The sequence below is a fragment of the Rhopalosiphum maidis genome, chromosome 4, assembly GCF_003676215.2.
Source record: "Rhopalosiphum maidis isolate BTI-1 chromosome 4, ASM367621v3, whole genome shotgun sequence".
Taxonomy (NCBI): Eukaryota; Metazoa; Arthropoda; class Insecta; order Hemiptera; family Aphididae; genus Rhopalosiphum; species Rhopalosiphum maidis.
The window spans coordinates 23,450,472-23,476,486 of record NC_040880.1 but is presented as its reverse complement, the minus strand read 5'-3'; the positions used below and the strand labels follow the sequence as shown (position 1 = coordinate 23,476,486).

At 25.9% G+C, this 26,015-nt stretch overlaps 2 protein-coding genes across 2 annotated transcripts; both read right to left on the bottom strand.

Annotated features, from left to right (window-relative positions):
* Positions 1 to 4,966: 4,966 nt before the first annotated feature.
* Positions 4,967 to 6,710, bottom strand: LOC113548514 (THAP domain-containing protein 1-like). The gene is made up of 3 exons (XM_026949442.1): positions 6,643 to 6,710; positions 6,335 to 6,547; positions 4,967 to 5,060 (listed from the first exon to the last, which is right to left on the bottom strand). Exons 1-3 carry the CDS (start codon positions 6,708 to 6,710, stop codon positions 4,967 to 4,969), a joined length of 375 nt encoding a protein of 124 aa, XP_026805243.1.
* A 10,857-nt stretch (positions 6,711 to 17,567) lies between these two features.
* On the bottom strand, positions 17,568 to 19,028 carry LOC113548511. The gene is made up of 2 exons (XM_026949427.1): positions 18,972 to 19,028; positions 17,568 to 18,893 (listed from the first exon to the last, which is right to left on the bottom strand). The coding sequence occupies exons 1-2, from the start codon at positions 19,026 to 19,028 to the stop codon at positions 17,568 to 17,570; spliced, it is 1,383 nt and encodes a 460-aa protein (XP_026805228.1).
* Positions 19,029 to 26,015: the final 6,987 nt, after the last annotated feature.

The window sequence follows — 26,015 nt, the reverse complement described above, 5'->3', positions numbered from 1 at the left end:
TTAATACTAAACAATATAAAGTGAAAATTTACATTGATATTATTAAGTCAGGAAAATTTTTAATAATAATAATAATAATAAAAAAGGAGAACAATATAGTATTAGAATCAGGTATAAAATGGCTGAAATGGCTTTGGTCAGTGCTCGAATTTGAAAAAATTAAGTAGAGTAGCTCAATCCAACAGTTTAAAAATTGCGTTGCAAGTGCACAATTAATTAACAGAGACCAAATGGTGGTGAAAATAAAAAAGAGTTACATAAAAATTAATGTAATAATGAAATAAAAAGGTACCAATAAATTATAAATTTAATCATAAAATATTATAACTAGTAATTAAACATATTATGTTTACATTAAGCTAAATTTAAAATTTTTACTTGTGCTTGCATTAAAATTTTTTGGATTTTTTGTTTTATGACTTTATAAATTTGTAAAAAAGGATACAATGCATTCAATTCAGTTGTAAGAGATAATTTCATAATAGATACATCATCATTTGGAAGATTTATACTTTCTTCTGGTGGAAATATATTTCTTATTTTTGGTGAATTGAAATAAAGTGAGTAAATTTCTTGAGTGCATCTTTTTTTTTTTAATTTCAAAGTCATGATATTATTGAAAATTGATTCTCTTATTTGTTTATCAATGTTCTGAAATAATATTGACCCCATTGGAAAATATTAAATATTAAATATTAAATCATTAAAAGTTCATATATTTATACAATATTATACACATATAGATATAAATAATATAATATATAAGCTATATAATAATATATATACAATAGTACAGATACTATAATAATTAAACTAAAATAGTTATATTTACCACAAACGATCTGTTTTGATATTCAGTTGAAGATATAAAAATACTAGAGTCAGTGCTTTCTGTATAATTATTATTCATGAATGTGGAATGATTCTGAAATATTTTGTTTACGAATATGTAATCAATACAAAATTTTAAATATTTAAATTTTAAAGCTAAATAAATTTACAAGTATGTACAATAAAGTAAATTACAAAACAACTATTTTTTTTTGATATTTTTGTTTTTTATATTTTTAATGTTATTGTATTTTGATTTATAACAAATTGTTTTTATTATAATAGTATATTTATCGTTAAAGTCTTACCTCGTTACTGATATAATCATCGAACTTATTAAAAGCTGAAAGCGTTGGAATTATTGGTTCAAGACTTTCAATCAAACTTTTTGTCAACTTGTAACTGTAAAATAAATTTATTTTATATTATTATAATAAAAGATATTGTTTAATATATTTTTTATTTTTAACAGGTTATACTACAAAATTACTAATTAGTATACCATTGATTTTTTCTGTTACAAACATCATTTTTATTTTGATAACCAGAATTATATCTAGATTCACATTGCATCATCTCATTGTCACTATTTTCATCTTTTTTTAGAAACCCATTATTATCAAAGTTAGAAGAATCGTAATGCTTAATATTTTTTGTGGTTTCTTGGTTATATTGCATTGTCATATGCTCGTTTCCTTGATATGATTCTATATAGTATATAATAATAATTAATAATATATATATATATATAATATATAATCATTAGAATCATCAGTTATATATTTATCATAAATTAATGCATAAATTGTGTTATGTTGATATACCTATTTGATCACATCTTGTTTCATTTTCTTGTACCTAGATTAAGATATTTATGTAAACAATGATGTTAATATTGTTTAATGAAAATCCATATTTATTTAAAATATTACCATGTATTCGACTTTGATTAGTTTATTTATATTCTTCGTTTGATTAAAGAGTTTATTATAATTTGGATATAATTTAATATTGTTTCTTCTGTATCGCTAAAAAATAAATATTCATTACATTACTATATTACAATAAAATGAAGTAGTGTTATCATATTCACATTACTACACCTTAAAACGTAATAATTAAATATAATAATAATAATATTAAATATGAAACTTTTGAATATAATAATATAAGATATAACTAATACCTATTTAAAGTCACAAAAATGTAAAACATTGATTTTTTTTTTAATACAAATATTGATGATATTTATTCGTTAATTAATAATAATATAGTCCATAAGTTGTAGGTTTAATCATATAAAATTTCTTATAAGCTTTAAGTAAATAATACATTTAAAAATGGAGTGACAAACGTTCGTATAAATAAAAAATATTTAAAAAATAAAAGCAAATTTCATTGAAATACTGAAATATTTCAAATACTATATCTATTATATTTATTTATTTTATTTGTAAAAAACTATACATTATATTTTAGTAAGATTTACTATATTAATTGAATAATATATAACAGTACTATGTACTAATGTGTGTACAATGTATTTATAGTCAATGGTAATATTATAATTTTGTATTATCATATAATTCATATTTCATTTATCATAAAATTAATATCACAAAATGGGCAATGAAAAGTTTATGTAATTTTTTTGTTTTAGCAAAAAAGAAGTAACAAAACTCACAAGTATGGTAGGTATGGTATAAGTACTACCTAAGCAATAATAATATTAGTTAGTTTTTACTAACTTACATGTAGGGTTCCTATTAAAGTAAAAAATCACTATTTAAATTATTGGCCATCACTATATCCGTGAGAGTTTTTGTTTTTTTAATCATGTAGGTATGTATAATCTATTGCATGTAATTACAAAATAAGTATATATAAATGTAATATTTATATTTTATTATATATTCATCTGTTCTGCGGGCTTTTATCCTTTGGATTAATTGCAGAAAAGAAACGCTCAATTCAACTATTCAAATACACAATAGTAAGATATTATATTAAAATATTAATCAAGTATTCAAGTGTAAATAATTTACTTTGAATGAATAGAACAATCAAGTTATATAATATATTTTATATAAATCCTATTTTAAAAATATATATTTAACCATATAATACCCAAGTAAGTTTAACATTTTACAGATCTGCCTAAGAGGACGTAGTACTCGCATGTGTTGTCTCCGTCTTACACACATGCGACATAGCAAATTTTCGTTCACTATTTTCAATATTGTGCTGTAGTTTTGATATTAGAATGAACTGACCTATTATAAAATTTAAAGGTAAGATAGTTATCCAAGGCCCTGCGAGCCACAAAGCCTTTTATTGATATTATTATTTTTAAGTAAGTTATAATCTTTTTGAAACTATTCATTTTAAAATTATCATAACTTATTTATAAATAATAATATCAATAAAAGACTACTTGGAGCCTTGGATAATTATCTTACCTTTAAATTGTTTAATAGGTCAGTTTACTTTAATATCAAAACTAACAGCACAATATTGAAAATAGTGAACGAAAATTTGCTATGTCACACATGTATAAGACGGAGACAACACATGCGGGTTCTACGTCCTGTTAATATATAAATAAATATTATAATTGTAAGTAGATACTTACCAACATAATTATTTTCTTTCCTTTTATAATCTTAAATGCAATTACTATATCACTTTTAATAAACTTTACAATTAAAAAAAAAAATTAAAAGCTTATAAGTAGAGCGCGAATTTTTATGCATTTAAAACTATCGAAATATGCCATATAATATGCAGTCAAAATTATGAAAATATGTAAGAATTTTTATTTATTTAAAATTTACAATAAAACTTATAATAATTAATTACTTAAATACTTAATAAAAAAAAAAGTATGGAATTTTCTGAACTTAATTTATTTTTAAAATTTTATTTATTATTAAAATGAATAATCATATGAATTTCAAGTTTTTCTTCTGTGAAGCTGTGTCGTTTATCGGTTAACATATTTTTAAAGATTGAGAACAAACGTTTGACATCAACTGAAGTTGTTGGGGTATATTTGAAGCAACTTAGTATTGTCGGGTCTTGATAAAGATCTTTGAGCTGAAGGTTTTCAAAATTTATTTTTATTTTTTTACTTGTCAAAATATTATTTTATACCTTTTTTTAAATTTTTGCTTTAATATGTAATACATTTTGAATTTTGCCAAAATATGCAAAAATATGTAATAACATTTAAATATGCAGAAATATGCAAAAAAAAATTTCACTATTAGCTTCAAATTATGATGATTCGTAGAGATAACTGACAAAAATCCAAAAATATTAAAAGGAAAAAATATGCAATTGCATAGAAATCCACGCTCTACTTATAATGATCTAAAAAAATAGACTTCAAAAATGGCACTATTACTTTGAAAAGAAGGTAAATAAAGTTTAGAAGAATACCAAAGTACTTTGCTCAGTTCTATGATGGATTAATTTATTAATTTTATTCCCTTTTTACAAAATAATAACAATCACTAAAAAAATATATGTCAATATTATAGAACTTAATTTTGTCAGTATTAAATATTTAATTATTAACCTAAAAAAAGCCTCAGTTTAAGAACAGAAGAAATTGAATTAAATTTTAGATCAATTTTATGATCTAAGTAAAAACAGTTCAAAATAAATTGGTCATTATTATGAAAAGTTTTGGTTAACTTAAGATGTTAAGCAAACGCATTTGCTAATAATGTTTAACTTCTCATGCATTACAAGGGAGCACGATTTAAAACATTTTGTTTAACAAATTCAAAAATTTAGTGAAACACCCTACGTCAGAGGTTTCTAACCAGTGTGCCACGGAATTATTCAAAATATATTTTTAGTGTAGGGCATATATATAGGGCATAAGGTGCCTCAGGATTTTATATTTATTGACCGTCAGTTGTTAATTATAATAATATATTATTATGTTAGCCCGAGTCGTGACTACAATAATTTAAAATAGAAGAAGAATAATTTTTTTTTAAATATAATGATTTTCCGTTTTAAAAACTTGTAACAAAAAATAAAGTAGGCAGTAAAAGAAGTTGAAAATTACGTAGTCTTTAATTAATATAATAAATTTAGTATTATAAATACAATCTACAAATCTTTAATTTATATTTTTAGAAGTAGATGGTTTTGGACGTTTTGGTTCTTCTATTTTTTCCGCTGTATCATATTCCAACGAGTACCATTCATAGAAACTGAAAATTTTAGCAATAATAATTAATAAATTTGCCGAATATCATGAATTAATATTATACGAATAATTACCCTATTACATGTAATAGTAAATGGCCTGAGATAACAGAATAACTATTACCCCATCAAAAACCAAGAGATCGACATGATGTAATAGCAAGAGTATTTAAATTGAAATTGAAAAAATTAATGGATTTAATAACAAAAAGTAATATTTTTGTTTAAGTTTTATCATGGGTCTATTCAATAAAATGGCAAAAAAAGAGGATTACCACATGCTCACATTTATTCATTCATTCAAGCAAATGATCCCAAATGGTTGCTAATGATTATTATTATTATCATTATTATAATTATTGTCTATTATTAGTACATTATTTATTCGCTGAAGCGCGCCACTAGTGACGATCTTGTTTCGTTACACCCTGAGGCCCGGAAGGGATGTTGGGTATATCTCACATAGATACTGACCTTCCCCAGATCATGCTCAATATCCATGTTAAATTTGAAGTGAATCGGAAGAGTAGTTTTCAATATTACGAGTGCGGAAAAAAACGACTTTCATTTTTATTTATATAGAAATATTTTTAGTCTATAGGCCATAGGGCATAAGGTGCCTCTGGATTTTTAGAAAATGACTAAGGGCACCGTGAGTCAAAAAAGGTTGGGAACCTCTGCCCTACGGTCTACCTCACAACTCTGGTCACTATTCAACATATCATATTAATCGTGTTTTTGCAGTGGTAATAAATAATTGTAGTACCTACTACCTAGACGATTTACTGACTGTTTACTGATACGCATATAGACAAATATTATACTACTTTGCTGACAAAATATTTTAAGATTTTTCATCGCCAAAACGATCCGAAAAGATATTTGTATTCACAAATTATTGTCAGGGTATACATACACAATATATCGTTGAAAAAGCAGTTAAGTGATAGAAACAATATTACTATTTAAATTATGAATTATGACGACATATTCAAACATTGAAGACGTCATACTCGCATTTATTATTTCCTTCTTACAAACTTAAAACAGCAAATTTGCGTTCAGCAGAATCAATTTTATGCTGTTATTAGCTTTACTATTAGAGTAAATTTACCTATTATCAAACTTAAAAGTAATAATATTATCTAGGGAATTTTATATATAGGTGGCTATTGTGTAATATTTATAAAAATAGGTATATTAAAATGTGTAATTAAGTACTTATACTTAAATTTGATGTTTCAATACTAGCAAATAACAATTAGTTAATACTAAATACTAATATTTCAACAGTTTTACCGGAACATTAACTCGATATTCAATGGATGGGATCGCTGTTGGTTTTAAAACACCTTTTTTATGTTCGGAGATGTAATCAGATGCAATAAAATGATTGCAACATAATCTGCTGCTTTTGTTAGGCTTCCAGTCTGATTCCTTTCCCGTAATAGCTATCCATAAAGGCAAAATGTTTGTGTTTGTAAGTGGAAATCTAAATAAAAAGATAAATGTTAATTAATTATCAAAAATTGACAACAAATAAAATTGCCCTTAAACATTTAGATTTGGTTTAAATTAGATAATTACCTATGCAGTTTGGCATATTTTTTCACGTATAGGCTTTTGCATCCAACTACACTACACTTGTTTACCATTATTATAAATTTAATGTTATAATTTGAACTAACTAAATAACTTTGAAATTAATAATAATAAAAAAATACTGTATGTATTATTTTGTATTGCACGGTATTTGAATTGTAGGGATGTCCTTGGTACTGGAATTCACCACGCATTTATGAAGTAACATCTACCTAAAACTGTCAATCAACAACTATATCAATTATAATCGTTACAATAATTAAAATATGTATATTATGTTCAAACAGGTATTAAATAATAATATGTTATCTGTGAATATAACAAGCCAATTTCGTATTCCATTCTTATACTTTACCTAATGTCTGGGTTAATTGTAGGTACATATTATTTGGTAACTTTGTAAGAAATAAGAAATATAGAATGGAGTACAAGGCCAAATTACTCAAATATAATGAAAACATAAACAGAACTAGCAAATCAGGTTTATGCCTAATTTATCGACATCCGAATTTTAATAATAAAAAAAAAAACGGATTTTTTAAAAAAATTGGCAAATTTACCGACAACCATATAATAATATGTGTTACGTGCTTCTCGATATGAGAATAAAAATATAATGCTATTGTAATTACTAATTTGTAAATTTATATTATTTATATTATTTGAAACAATAGTTCGTAGCATTAAATTGGCATCACAGGTCCATTTATATACTTATAAATAGAGCTCCGGACTTTATGTGCTTAAAAATCTTAAAAATATGCACCAAATATATCAAAATATGCGCTTTAATATGTATTTATTTTTATTAAAAAATAGATAATTATTCAAATTTAATTTAAAAAAAACATATCTTGTACACATTACTAAAAATTTATATTTTATACATATTATATTATTAAAAAAAAGATGTCAAAATGTTGTATGGGAGGTCTTTGGATTTTTCAACACTCAGCATCTTCTATATCTAGCATTCTAGCAATTACAATTTTTATGTATTAAAAAATAATTATTTTATAATTCTAATTATGTACTTACCTGGGTTAGGTAAGTAAAAATAATATTGTCTTCAGAGCTAAAAATAAAATGGGTTCCTCGTAACGCTATTGATTATCGCCTTAATGGTATTATTGCCGACAAAATCTAAAAGTATGATTTAAGAGTAAATAATCAAAAAATATTTTAAAATATGCAATAAAAACCAATAAATTTTAAAATTATGTATGTGTAGGAAAAAATTCCAAAATATGCAAACATATACATAATAAAGTTTTAAACTTTAACTTCAAACACCTCAACAGAAATTTGTACCGGATCAGATTTATTCTATTTATTTCCCGAAAAAATATGCAAATGCATAAAGTCCCGAGCCCTGCTTATAAATAAATTAAAATCTAGTAGTAAAACTAAGAACTGGATATTTAATTTCAAAGTAGGGGAAACCCAAAACCAAAATCAATCTTCAAATTGCATAAGCTTGAAGAACGCTTAATAAATACTATCGAAAGGTAGATAGTAAAATAGTATACATTATATATATTTACATTTTATATATTCCTATATTAAAAATGTATAAAATAGTATATTTTTTATATTTATATAAATATTGGTATTTTTAAATTTTTTTCTGATAAAAAAATTGTTTTGACTGATTACTTTTAATATATTTATCATTCAAAAAAATAAAACTCATTATATGTATATTATATATTGTATACTATTATTATAATTTGAACAGAACGAGGTGAAAACTTGTATGTGAATTAGGTGTCGGTGAATCACATAATCACCGAATATAAAAAGAAAATATACATATATGTAAGATATTGAAGTAGGTGTTAATAGCTAGGAAGGTAGTCAGTCAAACAGATATCAACAAAATATGGCATGTAGCATATTTTAAACTATAAAAAATTATCTAGATCGCTATATAGTCAATGACTCTTTAAGCTGTACCTAATATTACTATATTATTATGAATTAAATACATGATATAAAATTTAAATTTAAATTAAATTATTAATAATTACTGAGGAAACAACAATGATTTTAAATTTGATTAAATACTAAAAGAATTTATTAATCATCTACAATTTTTTGTTTATTTTGCTGAGATAAGGATAACATTGTGAATCTACAACAATATTACATCGTAAATTTATATGAATTAGCCTTAAATCTATAAAATAAATCTAAATAAATAATAAAAAAAATCGATATTTAAGTTTACCAACAAGGATCAGTAGACAGTAATTATGAAATGAAAAAAAAAACTAAAGTAATAGTATTTCAATTTGGAGTATGGAATTCAGACGTGTATTTGTGGCCAATGGTCATATTAATGTTATGAGGTTGTAAACAATTTTAATAAATACTTCGTAGTTAGTATTTTGTATTTCCGATTCACAAATTATATTAAATTTGTAAATTAATTTTATGTAACACTGTATTATTATTATAGGTTTTGTAGTATATGAATTCAAAATGTTAAGACTAAAATATTTTTAAAGTTATTAATTTCATTAACCATGGTCTACACATAAAAACGCTACTTTTTTAATGAATCACAATTCCTAAATATTATAGGGATAATATATTTAATATTATATATATAAAGTTCTACAATCGAGACATAGCGACGATGTAGATCCCTTAAAAATGGATTTAATTTAAAAACAGGTACAGAAAGTATCGGCTACCTGTTCATATACCATCATGTTCACTAGGCTGACTTTATAAATTATAATAAATTGATAAGTATCTATTCTGTTATTGGTACCCACGGACTAAATGTAAATGTAACAGCCAAGAAATACGTTCAACAGGTAAATATGAAAAAATTGTATAAATAATTGATAAATTGTTTATATTGAATTTTTATCAAATCATCAATCATTATAGTAGATATAATTTCTATCAATTATTGTGATATTATACCTTGATACCTCAACAATCAATAACTAAAACTATTTATTATGAATATATGGTTATTATAAAAATAATTTAACTAAATTTTAATAATTGTCACTTTTGTCTCATGTTTGGATTTTCTATTGAATATTATTACTGGATATTGCAACTATTATTTACCCCCAAAGTCGAGTTGTCGAACTTGGCGTAGACGATTTAAATATCTTTACCGTTACGTTACGTAATGACTTGTTCAATACTTGTTGCTCGATTGTTGCATCAAATATTATTCTATAAATATAATAATATAAATAGATAATAAATAGATAATATCTACCTTTAATATTCACCCTTACCTTGATATTGCACAATTGAAAATACAATTATATACATATAGATGTGGACGCCGATTGATGTTAATATTATTAAATATTTTAACGATATAAGATAGACGTTTAAAATAATATTTTTTGGATGCAATGACTCGATTCGACGAAAAACGAAATAAAAATGGCCACTAACTAACGAAGCGAAGTCGTCTGGATTAAACTACTGCTGACGCTGCCGCTGTTGCAGGCAGCGCTTACAAGCGGATAGAAGCACGGTTATAATAATATGGTGCCTGGATGGTGATACTGTGATGGGCGTGGGGTTTCGAGGAGAAACGGACCGATATTGATCGCACTCGGGAATACTGAATATAGATGTATGAGAGGGAATTAAGAGGCGGTAGGAACGATTGACTATTTTTCTCCCAAATAAAGGGAACCGACGAGGCGATGAACTGCTGACAATATTTAATATATTGATTCTGCGGTCACTGACCCCCGCTGTCACCAAAGTGTTATATGATATTATAATTAACTATGATTTATAGATTTAATCAATTAATTTTTTCATTAATAACATATATGGGTAATTAGTTAATAGTTTAATACACAAATAATTAATAGAATACGATAATATCACAACACATTTTTATATAATATAATATAATTTTTGACACTTGCCAACACTTGAAATATTAATTATAGTACAATATCATAATACTTACTTATTGTATTTCATTTATTGTAATTTAGGTTTAAAAAGTTTAGAACAATATATATATATATATATATATAGCAAGGTTCCCATTGTACCGTGTGGCTTAATGCTTAATGTTTAATATAAATGTGTGTTGGTGATATGTTATTACTCAATACTATTACATCAAATCAGTAGCGTTACTAGAATTTTTCTTTGGAGTGGTCTTGATAATTTTTTATTTAGGGAATTATATAGTATTTTTCATAAGTTTGATATGCTGATACTAAGGGTATTGCTATGTTCGACTTTAATAGCAAGAAACCTAATTATAAATATTACATTTTTAATACACGGGGTTACTTCTTACGTAATACGTTCACAGAATTTTAATCTGATACCATATTTTAATTTTACTAAAATTTTAGGAAATGCTGGTCTTCTTTTATCCTCTTCCGTGGATAATAATTTCATATTTGGAACACGAAACGACAAAACAGCGGAAGCCCAATATTAAAATTGCAGACTTAAAATTATACCTTTATAAATATTATAAAGTAAATTATGAAGTTAATCAGTCCATACAATTAAAATCTAAAAATGTATTTAGGTAATTAATTCATTATTAATGTTAAGCATTTACTGGAGTAGTAATGCCTATCTATAGTAGCGTAGCGCGTCGTATTGACAGTAATGGCCACGGTGGTGGCATGCATCGCCCATTTACACGAATTATGGCTCATAGTTACAGGTTATATATATTCGTCATTCGGCGACGTGTATTATTAATGATTTTTCGCATTTGGTTTACTGCAATATTTCTAATATCTAAGCGTGTCAACAAATCAACTATTAATTTAAGTTATTATACCTGTTTGACTGTTTCAATATGTAGATCATAAATCTGTTATTGAATGTAAGGCTTGATTTGTAGTTATTGCGTTACTATTCTTAAAACTATAATACTTTTTAGGCTATTGCATAAACTGCTTGGTATTTGGTAATGATTTGATAAATTATTATCGAGAATACATTTTAGATTTGTAGTTCTTATTCAGAAAACTATAACATTTTAAAAGATTAACATAAATAAAATGTATACTAACAGTACTAACTTAATATTAACTTATTTTTTTCAAATTAAAATTACCAAATTATTTTTAGTTAAAAATATATGAAATGTATGTAAGTATTTAAGATTTGAAAATTTAGTATAAGATTCTTTATAATTATATTGTTTATAAAAAAAATAAATTTACCGGAAAGTCGCATTAATTTGAAGTTCAAATTTTTACAAAACTGATTTTTCAACCACAAAATAAATTAAATTTTTTTTACAATCGGTTTTTAATATATTTTTTTATTGCAATTCAAAAATAAATATCTGCAGATATTAGGAATTTTCGCAAAATTGCAATTCAATAATTTTTTTCACGTGATATAATTTTATAAATATTTGTCTATTTTGATATTTTTAATTTATTTTAGTTTTTATTCTATAAATATCGATAAATAATTTTTCATTTGGCCAAAAAGCTTGCAATTCTATACAAAGTTATTAGGTAATTAGTAATATAATAAGTAATTCTTAAACGCATTTAAAAATATTAAAGATACATAAGCACGATTTTTTTTTTTATAAGCATTAAAAGTTTTTACAAAGTTCGTCAAGATCAAGGTTAACGTACATGTTGTTTGGAAATCAAAAAAGTATAAGACTTTCAATTTTTATAGCTTAGGCTTGAAAATTTAATACAATGTTCTTTAAGTTATTCACACTTAAATTTAAAAAGATAATATATTCAACAGTAAGATCAATATGAAAAGTTACGAAAAAAACAAATAGGTTTTTAATACAACGTTTTATATTTCAACTATTTACGTCACCTAGCTGTAACGGACTTAACAAATTTTTACAACTTGTTGATAGTTTATAAATATTTATATCTGTATTGTACAAAATGTCTTGAGGGAGACGCATACTAGTTGTTTCTCCTGGTGTTTGTGAATTGCACTGATTTTTCTAGACTACCTGAAATAGTAAAATCTATACATCTTTTGCACTGGTGGATTTATCACAAACTAAAAAGGTATAATATCTTTTGCGCCAGTAAATTTATCACAAATTAATTTGGTATACATCGATTGCATCAGGAAAATATGATATTATATAGATACTATAGTGTTATTAGATATTCTATTAAAAAGTACATAATAAATTTAATTAAATTATTAAGTCTTAAATACAATCAAACATATAACATTTGTATTTATTTATATATTATAAGTTATAACTTATTAGAATTATATTGAATAAGGTAAAAATTTGAATGATAATTGCCTTACAAATTCAATTTGAGTAATTTTTTAGGTTTCCAATTCGTTCATTTTTTTTAATAGGTATACATCCTTCTTTTTCAATCATTATTCTGTTTCGCGAGCCCTGACTTCGTCACGCTATAAAAGTATCAGTTTGTATATTTTTTAAAATATTTGGGTGAGAAGAATTAAATGAATTATTTAATTTTATATGAAACGATTCACAATTCTTTGTTGTGCGTAATGTCGACGATATATATTCTGCCCATATTTCTGGTGAAAAATCACTAATTTTTCATACACGAATCTAATATATAGTCAGTGAATTTTAATTTCCTCAATATCCTCGCATCTTCGAGTTGTATAGCCATAATGTTTTCAGTAAAACAGTTCATCATCATGTAGATTTAAGAAAGGAAATCCAAAAAAGAATTGTAAAAAATTGCTTATTTCAGTATTTTTTTTTCTTATATTTGGTACTAAGCACCAGTGGCGAAATGTCATAGGAGACAATGAGACAACGTCTATCCACTAAGAAATTAGAACACAGCACAAATAATTTTGTTTTATAAAATATTTACAATTTTTAACGTCATTTTTATTATTAAAATGATATATGTTTTAATATTTATTAAAATTGGTTTTTCGTTGTACAGTTAGCCTTTGAGAGTTCTTAAAATAGATTAGATGCGCGCGATACGGCCGTGCGGGTCATTCCAAATAGTATACTCGTGTTATATCAAAGAGATGTTACGATGCAACGTTTCCCAATTATGGGCGCGCGGGTACAGAGGGGATTTTAATGTAAGTGGGGTTTACTATCTTCGCTATGAGACACGTCTCGCTATTCGGATTTCCTCAATTATCGACATCGCCATCGCGCTGTCACGCCATCGTCCGCTGTAAATCGCTATCACTGATAGCCGATAGGTGCCTACGTGTTTCTTAATATTGTTGTTTTTATATTATAGTTTGTCTTCATGGTTGATGATTTAATTTATGTCATTTTGAACGATGGAATTATTAATTACTCATACGAAAAAAATGTATTATCGAATAGGTAAAATAAAAAGGGAGGAATCCAAGTGTATTAGTGTTATTTTATTCAATGTCTCCCCAACTAAAAACTTAAGCTTCGCCACAGATTTTTTCTGTGCCAACTTTATCCTAGATCGAATCTACTTCTTTTATCCCCTTTATTTGAATCGAAGGCCAGACAACATTTGCAGCAGCATGTATGGCTTAATGAAAAGATATATTGTATATTAAAAGTATTGTTCAATTACATATTTATAACGTCCATTTAAATTTAAAAGAAATCACCGACTTATTTGAGCACTCGAAATGTTATCGGTGAACTAACATGTGTTCGTTGTATGTCTCTAAAGTTATAATACAATAATAATATCGAATTTTACATCGGACGCAATTAACGTATATCAATACGACGGAAACACGTGCCGCAACTTACGTATGTACCTGTGAAATACGGGCTGCAATTTACGTATATTATTATCAGGACCTTTTTTTTTGTACGTAACTAACATTTACCATCATTTTTATATGAATTACCTCCCGACGTACCTACCCTAAATTTTACTGTCAACGAAAAGGATCTAGTACTAGTTGCCCCCTAATGGACAGGTAATGAATATATTTATATACATACCAGTGATTCCAAACAACACGCATTAACATAAATTTATAATTTATAAATCGTTTTGAGTACCTACCTCCAAATAATATAAAAATATGAGTCTAAGCAATGTTATAAATATTTTTTTTTATCATTATATTACCATACATTTGTTCTATTTACTATTATTTTATTAGGTATTATCACTTAGCTGTTTTGTATGGAGTTATTATAAAATTTCCATTTTTTTTTTTTTATTGTTTTTAATATAATTGTGTATCTGTTATTTATATAAATATATATAATATACCTATGACTGATATTTTTAATAATATCCATGGGGTGAAATAAGGTGTTCGGGATATGACCCCAACGGTCACAATCAGGGTAGGTGCCTGGGATATTGTGAACGTACATCTTTTGTCCTTTTAATATGTTAATCTGGTGTATGTGGTATGGCTGTCGTCAGGGACCGTTTTACTTCCCTTTTGATGTTTTCCTTTAGAAGTTGTTGTAAAAACTCTGCTGTTACCCGGCGACCCTTTACTCTGTGAAGCGTAACCCCCTACATTGTATGCTTAGGGCGTCTATTGCTGTTGATGGTTTTAGGATAATTGTAACGACGGGCTTCTTTCTACCCGGCAACGTAGTTGCTATGCTGTTGATTTCGTCAATATTTTACGTCGTGATTCATTGCTGTAGAATTTTAGGTCCCTTGGGCAATGTATTATAAGTGGATTCTGGATAATGTGTGATGGTTCTATGTCCGTCATCCTTTGAGTTCTCTCTAAGATATTAGATTTTGTTCGTTTGAAAATTACAAAGGCGTATTATGTGTTAAATGAAAAATTATAAAAATTTTTTGTATAACAATATAAAATATAATATATTTTTTTTTTATAAAAATTATAAAATTTTTTATAATATATATGCAATAAAAAAAAAATGTAAAAATAATAATCTTCATATTTTTCCAATTGGCGCGTTATAAGGACGTTTTATTCTTTCAAAATATTGAGTTTATGCAATATTGTTTATATTTATTTCAGTTCATGTAAAAATAAAGAACAAACTGTAATATTGAAATATTTATAAAAATACATTTTTTTTTACAATAATAATTGTAAAAATAGTTTAATATGCAATAAAAATTAACATTTTCACAACATATTTTTACTCCATTGCACCTGTCAATTCCGTAACATAAAAAATATTAACGCATAAATCTTTGCAAATTAATTACTAGTTACTACATAGGTATATAGGATTCACTGATATTTGGACAACTAAATGACTTGACATTTATAAGTGTAGAATATTTTAACAAGTTATTTCTGTCATTAAAAAAAAACATATAATATACATACAATTCTTATAAAGGCAGCTGTATATATATTTACGACCAATGTAAATTCTCCTCAATTTCTCCTCAATCGATTTTTGATATTTTGTGTTAATTCAAAAAATCTTTAAAAAAAAAATGTTCATCAAATGTTTATATTATCATTTTCTTTACATGGTTCATTATTTAAAAAATATTTTGTTTATTTTTAAGTTACTAATAAGCATTAAAAATATTTAATTATAAAAATGTTTCAATTTTATAAAAATAATATTTCATTCGGCAAAATACTTTGAAAATTGAATATAATGAGATTCCAAATAACTTGTTCTAATAAATGTATAAAAAATATATTTTCACACTTTGTATATACATTTGTAATTTAAATGTTGAAAAAATTCGACAAAATCGCGAAAATTATTAAATAATATTGTAATTAAACATTTATAAAATGATTAATTATTATAAAGCCAAGTATGGCTTATGTAAAACAAGGTTTTTCAAAAGTACTTAGTTCATACAAAAACCATAAGATCGAAAAAATATTTCAAGATATTTTAAATTCAAAAGTGAACGAAATTTCTTATTTAAATGACAAAGAATGATATTAAATATCTTATTGTAATTTCGAAATTTGAATTTTAAATTTTATAACACTATTCTCGGGAACTTGTAGGCAAGTAGTTACTAGCCTTCGTGCCTTTATCCTCGTAACCATTTTATTTATGACAATTATAATGCTTTAAAACCACTATTTAGCATAGCACCTCTGTTGTGTGGACTTCAGGTTTATAAATTCAATCTACCTAATATACTCTATTCCACCTAAGAGTGAACCGCTTTCGCGCACGCAGACTGAGCCGCCGATCATTGTCTGACCCCCCTGGTGACGGCTAGGCGTTCTGTCATTGGTCGACAGTCATCGCTGGTCGTCGTAAGTTGTCGACCGCCGTGCATACAGAGAATCATAAAAACATAGCTGTTTTCGCGATTAATTACTATACAACACTTATTTTGAATTTTCATCATAAATCAAACTACAGTGAAAACTCTTTATAACGAATCTGAAGGGACCAAGAGATTTCTTTCGTCAAAGAGAGTTTTCGTAATAGAGAGAGTTTAAAAAAAAAAACAAAATTGTTGTTAGAAATTTCGTCGATAATAAAATGAATATATTATTCGATATCGATAATAATGCGGTATTATTACGATATTAAAAGTAGATAATGAAAGAATGTAATCGTTCTTGGAAATTTCAGCATTTTTGCCGATTATTTTTATAATTTATAATACTTAACAGGTAAATTGTGTTATGAAACATACAATATTGTTTCGTTATTGAGAGTGACTATATGTTATAGAGAACGAGTTTACTAATGTGTTATAAAACAAACCAACCATTATTATCTAATATTTACGTTTTATAGAGGTTTTCGTTGTAAAGAGTTTCGTTATAAAGAGTTTTCACTGTATATTATATACAAACACATAAACATAAAATATTATAAATTAAATTGTTTTATCGCTTAAATAATAAATTTAATATAATAGGTATAAAACAAATACAATTTTTTTAAAAATACAAATAAAAAAAAAGTACACGTCAATATAATATAATACAAATACAATATTTTAAAAATACACACGTCAATATAATAAAATAAAAATTTAAAAAAATTAGTCAGATTCAGTGCTGAGGGAGTCGTCTGATGATGTATCTCCGATTGTCAAAGTTACTGACACCAACTCTGCAGACAATACTTCATCTACGACGAAGTCGATTTTCCAAAATTTATCCTCTTCTTTCTTCGTGTGACTAATAAAATTCTTCCACATGTCTGCATCCACGCGTTTGACGCCCTCAATTAATAAATTTTTGACATAGTGTAATTTATAGGTCTTATTGTTCATCCGTACGTAATTTTTAACGGATGACCAAGCCAACTCTATTGGATTGAGCTCACAGTGATATGGAGGTAGTCTTAGTATATTACGGTTATGTTTTTTTGCCAATTCGTCAATTACGTATTTCTGGTGTTGTGGCTTGATCCTTTTCACAATTTGAAGAAGTTGTGGTATACACATAGGTCTGTCTATAACCTCGCCTTTATCCTCCAGCCATTTTATTATATCACCTTTCTTGGTTTGCGACGTAGGTGCTTTATCAAGCTTCACAGAATGATATGACGCATTGTCCATGATGATAACACAGTTCTCTTTTAAACGAGGCAGTACACCCTCCATCCATTCGTAAAATGTCTCCCCATTCATTTCGTCATTGTAATCTCTAGTGTTTTTTTTCGATTCGAAGCACAACAATGCGCCGGGGACAAACCCATCTTCCGAACCTATATTCAGGACAATAAGGCGTTCATCTTTTCCTGAAGGATTTACGGCACCAGTTGTCAGACCTTGTAGGAATGCGTCTCGGGGTGATTTAATTGTAGTATCGATCCATGTTTTGCTGGTACATTCACCAGCATTAACCCAGGTCTCGTCCAGATAATATAAATGTCGACCCTCATTTCGGTATTCACGCAATTGTTCAAGAAACCGTCTACGCCAACACACAATTTCGGTTTTTTCAGTCAGTGCACTATTTCGACTACGTTTGCTGTACTTAAAATCCATTTTTTTCAAAAGCCTAAAAAGATTTGTCCTCGAAATAATAGGTAAAGAGTCGTCATCGGAAACTACTTGAAATATTTTGTCGACCGTAGGAATTTCACGTTTGAACCAAATACTATGTACATGCCTACGAACCACATTCCTCTCAAACTCTTCAAATGTATCGAGGAAGGATGTCTTAACACGTTTTTTGCAAGGAGATATTACTTTTTTAGTGTTGTTGTATTCTGTAATTGTGGTCGAAATTGTCGTTGCTCCAATGCCCAATTTTTTAGAAAGTTCTTGTCGGATAATTCTTAAAGACTTTGTTGGATCGGAATTCATTTTTGACTTGTACGCATTGATTATAATTTGTCTCTTGCCAGAATCTACTCTCTGAAACCGTAACAAAAATTATTATGATAAAACCAGCATATTAAATTAAAAAATCATTCATTGAAAAAATGTTCTCACCTTTCCTGATGGATTTTTTTTTACTGGAGACTTGCCTACAGCTTGTTCTTGGTCCATGGTAATTATTTAATAAAAAATATATGAACAAAAAAAATAATTCACTACGGAAAATGATAGCTAAACTAATAAATGACGGCGGTAAATACAAAAGTGAACATGTGCGCGCGAGTGGAATCAAACAAGTGATAGTGTGTTAATACAGCTCACTACGTAGGCAGCTGCAGTTTCGTGACGGCCCACACCAACGTTCGCGGCGGCGCCCGTCTTGTGATGGGGATGCGTGAACAAAACGAGTTTTGGTCGGCCGAGTGGTTCACTCTTAGATGGAATAGAGTTTAGCAAAATAAATTTACAATAATTATAAACAAAACATGCGTGGGATGGTTACTTTCTTTAAGTTTCTGCACAACGCCATTCAATTGCATCAGTGTCTAAGCTTACACAATATATGGCATGTAAACCATGTATGCAGTAACGCATACTTAGTTATTATAATTTATAAACTTATAAAGGTTGACACTGTTGACATACCTAAGCTGTTCTTGCTATCACTACTCCGAATTATATTAAAATTGAATTATAACAATAAAATATAACACAATATTAATCACAGATATTGTTATCAACGTCCATTTGGCATACTGGTTGGTGGGTATGCGTTACGTGTCTATCGTACGAACGGTATACGAATACAGTCGATAATGGCAGCGCCATCTACCGTCGTTTATGCGGACATTGAAGGACAACTGATGACTACCGCTCAATTTCGTCACTAGATGCTACTGTCATATATGATTTTATTTTTATACATTTTATGTCGTATATTAGAGGTATGCAACATGCTTAAATTATATTATCCAACTCATCCGAGCCAACCAATGGTGGTTACTGCGATATCGTCGACAGTTAACCTTACTTAACCTAATTAAAATTATCTTTCTACCATTGATATTCTTTTATTTGTTTATTATATTATTCTATTTTACCTCGCAAGAGGAGGTCCTGTATTATAATAACAATATATTTATATGTATTTGAAACTAGTATCTGAGATACTTAACTATACTTTAGGTATCAATGTATTATGTATGATATGTCTAGTAAAGAAACATTATTGTTTTACATCATAATGATAATATAATATAACTGCAGTGCAGGATTCGATATTGAATCGTATGGAATACGAATATTATTCGTGTGTACCAATTCGTAGGCATTAAATTTTAGAGTAAAACCAATGTTGTGATTTTTTTTTTTGGAAATCTATTTAGGAAAGAAAAAAATACATTAGCGAATATTGTGTTAAAAATTATGACTAGTTCTGTTCTGAGGAAAACGTTTTGAGATACTATTACTGCGAAGTTTTGTTTTGACAATGAAAATTCTATGCAGTACCCCTACTGTAAATTTAGATTTAATGTTTTTTTACCAAGTAATGTTTTTAGTGCTGTACAGCGATGTATCGCGTATTGTTAGGCGATTATAATATAATAATAATATAATATTAAAACACAATATAGACAAAATAAAAATTACACTATGAAATTTTAATCATGCTTACATGAATAATTATATCTCTAAAATGCCATCTGTAGTACTTCCATTTTTGATTTATTACTTAAATGAGAAGAAAATATTATATTTTGGATTATGATCGAATTACTCATATTGTTGTACGGTTCGATTCTTCGAAAGGCTTACACCAGGCGCGGAACCAGTACATTTTAACAGGTGGTGCTTGAAAAAAATAATATTACACCTTTCTAGGTACTTTTTATTTAATTTATTATAGCTAATTTTTATATATACCTGTTGATGGTTTAGACGACAGGGGGTGTCTGAACACCCTTACCCCCCTGAATCTGAGACAGCCTTACACGGAAGACCTTTATACAAATCCGTAATTTCCTATTGACTTTCAATATTTTTATAAAAGTATATGCAACTTTTTACTCTTAAACACATAAACAGTGAACATACTCGAATTATGAAAAACTACCATAAATTATTTAATTAATTTATATATTGTTGTCATTTAATTTACTTATTATATTTAATCAAAACAACTATGTGCAAAATCTGTGTAGATTACATTTAACGGAATTTAATAAAGGACATTAATAATGAGCATTTAATTTATCATGGACAATGCTGTGAAGGATCAATTAATTAAAACAACACTACTTAAATAAAGGAGTCTCACTGCATCTAAATATTTATGAATAAATTTCTAAATGTTTACCTAATAATAATTTTTCAATCTGTAACAAAATATATGTGTTGAAGAACTTATACTTAGTCTAAATAGTATTTTTTCATCAATAGCTCTGTGTACTTATGCTATGAGGTCATTGATAAGTATAATATTAAATTTAAATTTTATTTTAGTACATTTTTTACATTTTAAATTACATTATGTTTAAACTGAGCATCTATAGTAAAAATTCTTTTGTATTTTGTCATTTGGTACCTATTTATCTTGTATTAATATAACGGTCGTATCAGTGATAGACAACGGTTTATAGTTCAACAATGTACCTATAACAATAAAATTTATATGATATGTATATTGTAGTATTATGATTTTAAGAACTAAATGCATTTTAGTATACTAAGTATTTAAGTATATTACCCGTTTAATGTGTGTCTAATGACACTGAATCTGAAAGTAGTTGGACAAAAACATAGATTAATCATTGTTCTTTTAAATTCTGAATGGAGCGTTAAATGTGTTGATTTTTTAATAAAATGCGTTTATTTTTAATGGGAATACTACGATATAAATACATATATAATATTATTAATAGTACAAGAAATAACAAATAATTATCACTAGGACTGTGAATTTATAAGAAAGTGCATTTCTATTTGATAATTGTGCAACGTAGCTTTGTTAGTACATCATTTGAATTATGTAACAACAAATCCATTTATGAAACTTTGATTTTGCATTTTTTGGTGTTTATAATATTTTTAGGTCATATTTTCCTTTTTTTAAGTTCATTTTTCCAGTATTTTTAATTAAATTTCGTCAATCAACATTTTTAAAAACTTAAAAAAAAAAATGTCTCAGCCGTTTCAGGTGAATAGTATTATTAAAGAACCAATCAACTTTAAAATCAAAATTACAATAAAATCAACTTTTTTATAATTTTTTTTTTTGTATTAAATAAATACATTTATATGCAATATGCATATAATATATTAATATCAATATACATAAATGTTAAATTCAAAACCATTTTAAGTGCATTTTATACCATAATTTTTGACATTTTAAAAACATTTTTTAAGGATTTTCAGTGCATTAAATTCACAGCCCTAATTATTACATTGATTTAACGAATAGCGTCACTTTTTATTGTTCAGTTCGTGAATCCATATAATGTTTAAATCATATTTCCAGATTCGCGTGTCACGTTTATTATTATAAACGTTTTAATGAGGTGTATCCTCCACCCACGTGGAGAAATTTACAAAGTGAAAATTGTAATTTGTTACATAACTTCCGTGATTGTACTGCCAAGAATTGTTATGAATAAATATCAATATATCTATAAAAATAGATCATTTGTAGGAATTGATCTATAAATTATTTAAAATAAATAACCTTCTCGAGAGTAAAATTAAAAATGTTGTGGTTTTGTATAACTATGATAAGAATTAAATGTTTTTTTTTTTTTTTTTTTAATGTTTAATATTATCGAATACTTCTTAATAATTGTTAAATTAATATTTGGTTGTCAAAATTGGTAATAAGTAAATTCATATGGGCGTTTATAGATAAGTACCTACCATGAACAATGAATAATAAAGTTAAATGATATTCATAATTAAAAAAAAAAAACGGTAATATTTAAATATTTACTTCATTATTAATTAATAATTTATTTTATTTTTTATATACCTGTATGGTGTATGTACCTAAATCTTTTTATGTATTATATTGTATTTATATTTTATATTACATTTATATCGAATTTAAAGTTTTTATACTTATATCTAATTTTTACAATGACAATTAATCACTAGGCATGTATTATTCTTCTATTTATTAATATGTTGTGGTATAATTTTTGTATTTTTACACGTTGTCAAAATATATTTTTTAACTAATATGTTTAAGGGCCGTTTGACATCAACTGATTTATATACAATCAACCTAGAATGAAATACAAATAACTTACTTATTGTATATTTTATTTAATGATTTGATTTGATTAATTATTGTTATCATTACCTAATTGGTAGAAATAATTTTAAAATTTAGATACAGATGGAATTTTTTATCAAAATAATAATATAATTATTTTGTTAGAAAAAATATTTACAAACATTTTTTTATTAAATATTTATTAACATCAATAATATGCTTTTTGTGTAAAACAAATTGTTTTATTTAATTCTATGTTTCGTGGTTCATATAAAGCACCCATTGTATTGATAAAATAACGACTGGTCATTTAGCAATTTCTGATCAGCCAGTGTTGATAAGGTAAAATATGAATTACATTTTTGTTTTCACTTTTTATTAACGTGAATTAATATTTTATAGATCGAAGATAAAGAAATAAGTGAAGACAATATTTAATTTAATTTTATGATTAGATTTTAAGTGTATATTACAGTATTCTTTAAAGTATATTTTAAGGATTTTTTGTGTATATGAATCCATTCCCTGGTGATGACCAAGTGAAACTATGAACCTAACTTCCTAAGTGAACGTGGTACGTGGAATGAATATTAAGATCCATATTAAAGTCTAACAACTAACTGATTAATGATAAAATATAGTGTATTTATAAATATTATTTATTAGTACTTAAGGATTGACTAATTTTAATATGAAAAATATTGGTAAATACATAATCTTTCATATTTCGTAATATTTTAAGCTTCATACGTTTCTATGAGTCTGTCTAATTGTAATATCGTATGATTTTATATTATTCAGCAATGAAGTTAGTTACAGTAATAGGTGTCAGAATTTTTATTTTTATAAAATGTATGATGATATTATTGATATTCTATAATACGGTTAATAAAGTTATTGCATTTTTAACTTCTTTAACTAGTTTAACTTCACATATCACATAAACATTATAAATTAGATAATTATATTTACTATAAAATATATTACTACGTATACATACTATTATTATATAATTAAATTTTTGTTAAAACAGTTCAGAGAAATGTTTTTTAAACATGTGTGATTTCTATTTTAAACAAATTCTTATCAGATAGGTAAATATTTTCAACTTTTCTCAAATATTAATACAATACCTACATGGCTATTATATAATTTTTAGCCTTGTAAGTAATCAAATGACTGAAATAACTAAAATGGTTTTACATTAATGAGATGATCAACCATTAATGGTCGACCGCTTTCATTATTCGTTTTGTAGACAGTAATATTATTTTATATTTTATTCTTTAATGATATTTTTACACAATTACACAAATGATCATAAAAATAATTATTATGATTATTATGATTTATAGTATTACTATTTCTATGTCAATGGAAAAATGTGCATGTTTAGTAGTATACAATTTATATTATCAAGTGTCAGATTATTTGCGATCGAAAGCATATTATACAAAGACTTATATAATATATTATTAGAATAATAAAACAAATATCGTACTATAATAACATTTACGAAATAATTAAGACTATAAAATAAAAGTTATTTTAACATATTATGTTACATTGTTACACATAAACAATACAGATCATCTTAATGCTATATAGACTTAAGTACAAGATTTATGAAATACATCGGATGACGGCCGATGTTACTTAATATTATTTAAGTATATAGGTAGGTACAAAATCGAATGTCGTACCTAATCAAAATCAAATTTTTATAATATAGGTACGAATAAAAATTATTTTGAAATATAGTTATAGGAACATCACAGTAAGATTGAAAATATTTTTGAACAGTTATAAATGTATAATATAATATTTTATTAGGAATAATATAGTATATTATATAGATGTAGGTAGTATAATAATATTATAAATAATGAACTTATTTTAGTTAATGAACGTTTTTAGTTATTGTATGTGCGAATTCATTCCGACGATACGTATGTATATAGAATATATGGTATAGTAGGTAACTGAAATATCGTAATTTATTATAAAACGTATCGAAACGAAAACCATTAGAAATTTCAATAACAATTTTAAAAGATTTTACATTGAAATACGCATAGTATAGGAGAGTCGTCAAAGAAAAACGTGAAATGTTGAACCATCGTCATGCCTATAACACGAATGAAAAATACATAAAAGACAGCCAAAGGAAACATTTGATCTACTTTTGTGAAACGGCTATATTAATATTTCTTTATCCTCGACGCGAAGAAGTCTTATAATGCACTAAATTCACTTTTATTTATAGATATGAATCAAATAGTAATCGGTTAAAAACTCGAACGTGATTACGCGGGAAATAATTAGCTATTTAACGTTTTTAATAATACCATTGGATCCATTAAATTCCTGTAGCTGAACAAGTTGTGCTAGCTGTTAATATAGTTATTAATTATAAAGTTGAATATCGAAAAATGTGTTATTAAAGCACAAGTCGGTGAACATTGTGAGATATTACGAGATCATTATTTATCATTACTAATTGTTGACGAAATGCACAGATATTATTAATTTTATTGTATTAAAATGTTTTATCAATAAACATAATATAATGTACCTACCTATATTGAATATACTTATAATACTTATATACTATTAAACTATAATATTATAATATATAATACATGTTGTCTTATTTTTAAATGCCTATAAACAAAATAAACAAAATGTACCTAGTAAACAATTTGTTTAGAGTTTTTTAAAAATTATTTAACACAGTAAATGATTCTTAAACTATAAAAATGTATTCTATGTAAAATCGATGTTCGTTTAAAGTATGATGCAACAGAGGTATCCATTTAACTTATGATTGTTAGCTATGCAATAGCCAATAACACCAAACGAATACTTAATAGTTTTAAATTATTTCTCAT

Excerpts from the sequence above, each read along its gene's own strand:
- LOC113548514 (XM_026949442.1), bottom strand. The coding sequence starts at position 6,710 with ATGGTAAACAAGTGTAGTGTAGTTGGATGCAAAAGCCTATACGTGAAA. Across the intron at positions 6,548-6,642 it reads AAATATGCCAAACTGCATAG|ATTTCCACTTACAAACACAA; the intron begins GTAATTATCTAA and ends CTTTTTATTTAG. Across the intron at positions 5,061-6,334 it reads GTAAAACTGTTGAAATATTA|TTTCTATGAATGGTACTCGT; the intron begins GTATTTAGTATT and ends TAAAATTTTCAG.
- LOC113548511 (XM_026949427.1), bottom strand. The coding sequence starts at position 19,028 with ATGGACCAAGAACAAGCTGTAGGCAAGTCTCCAGTAAAAAAAAATCCA. Across the intron at positions 18,894-18,971 it reads AAAAAAATCCATCAGGAAAG|AGAGTAGATTCTGGCAAGAG; the intron begins GTGAGAACATTT and ends TTACGGTTTCAG.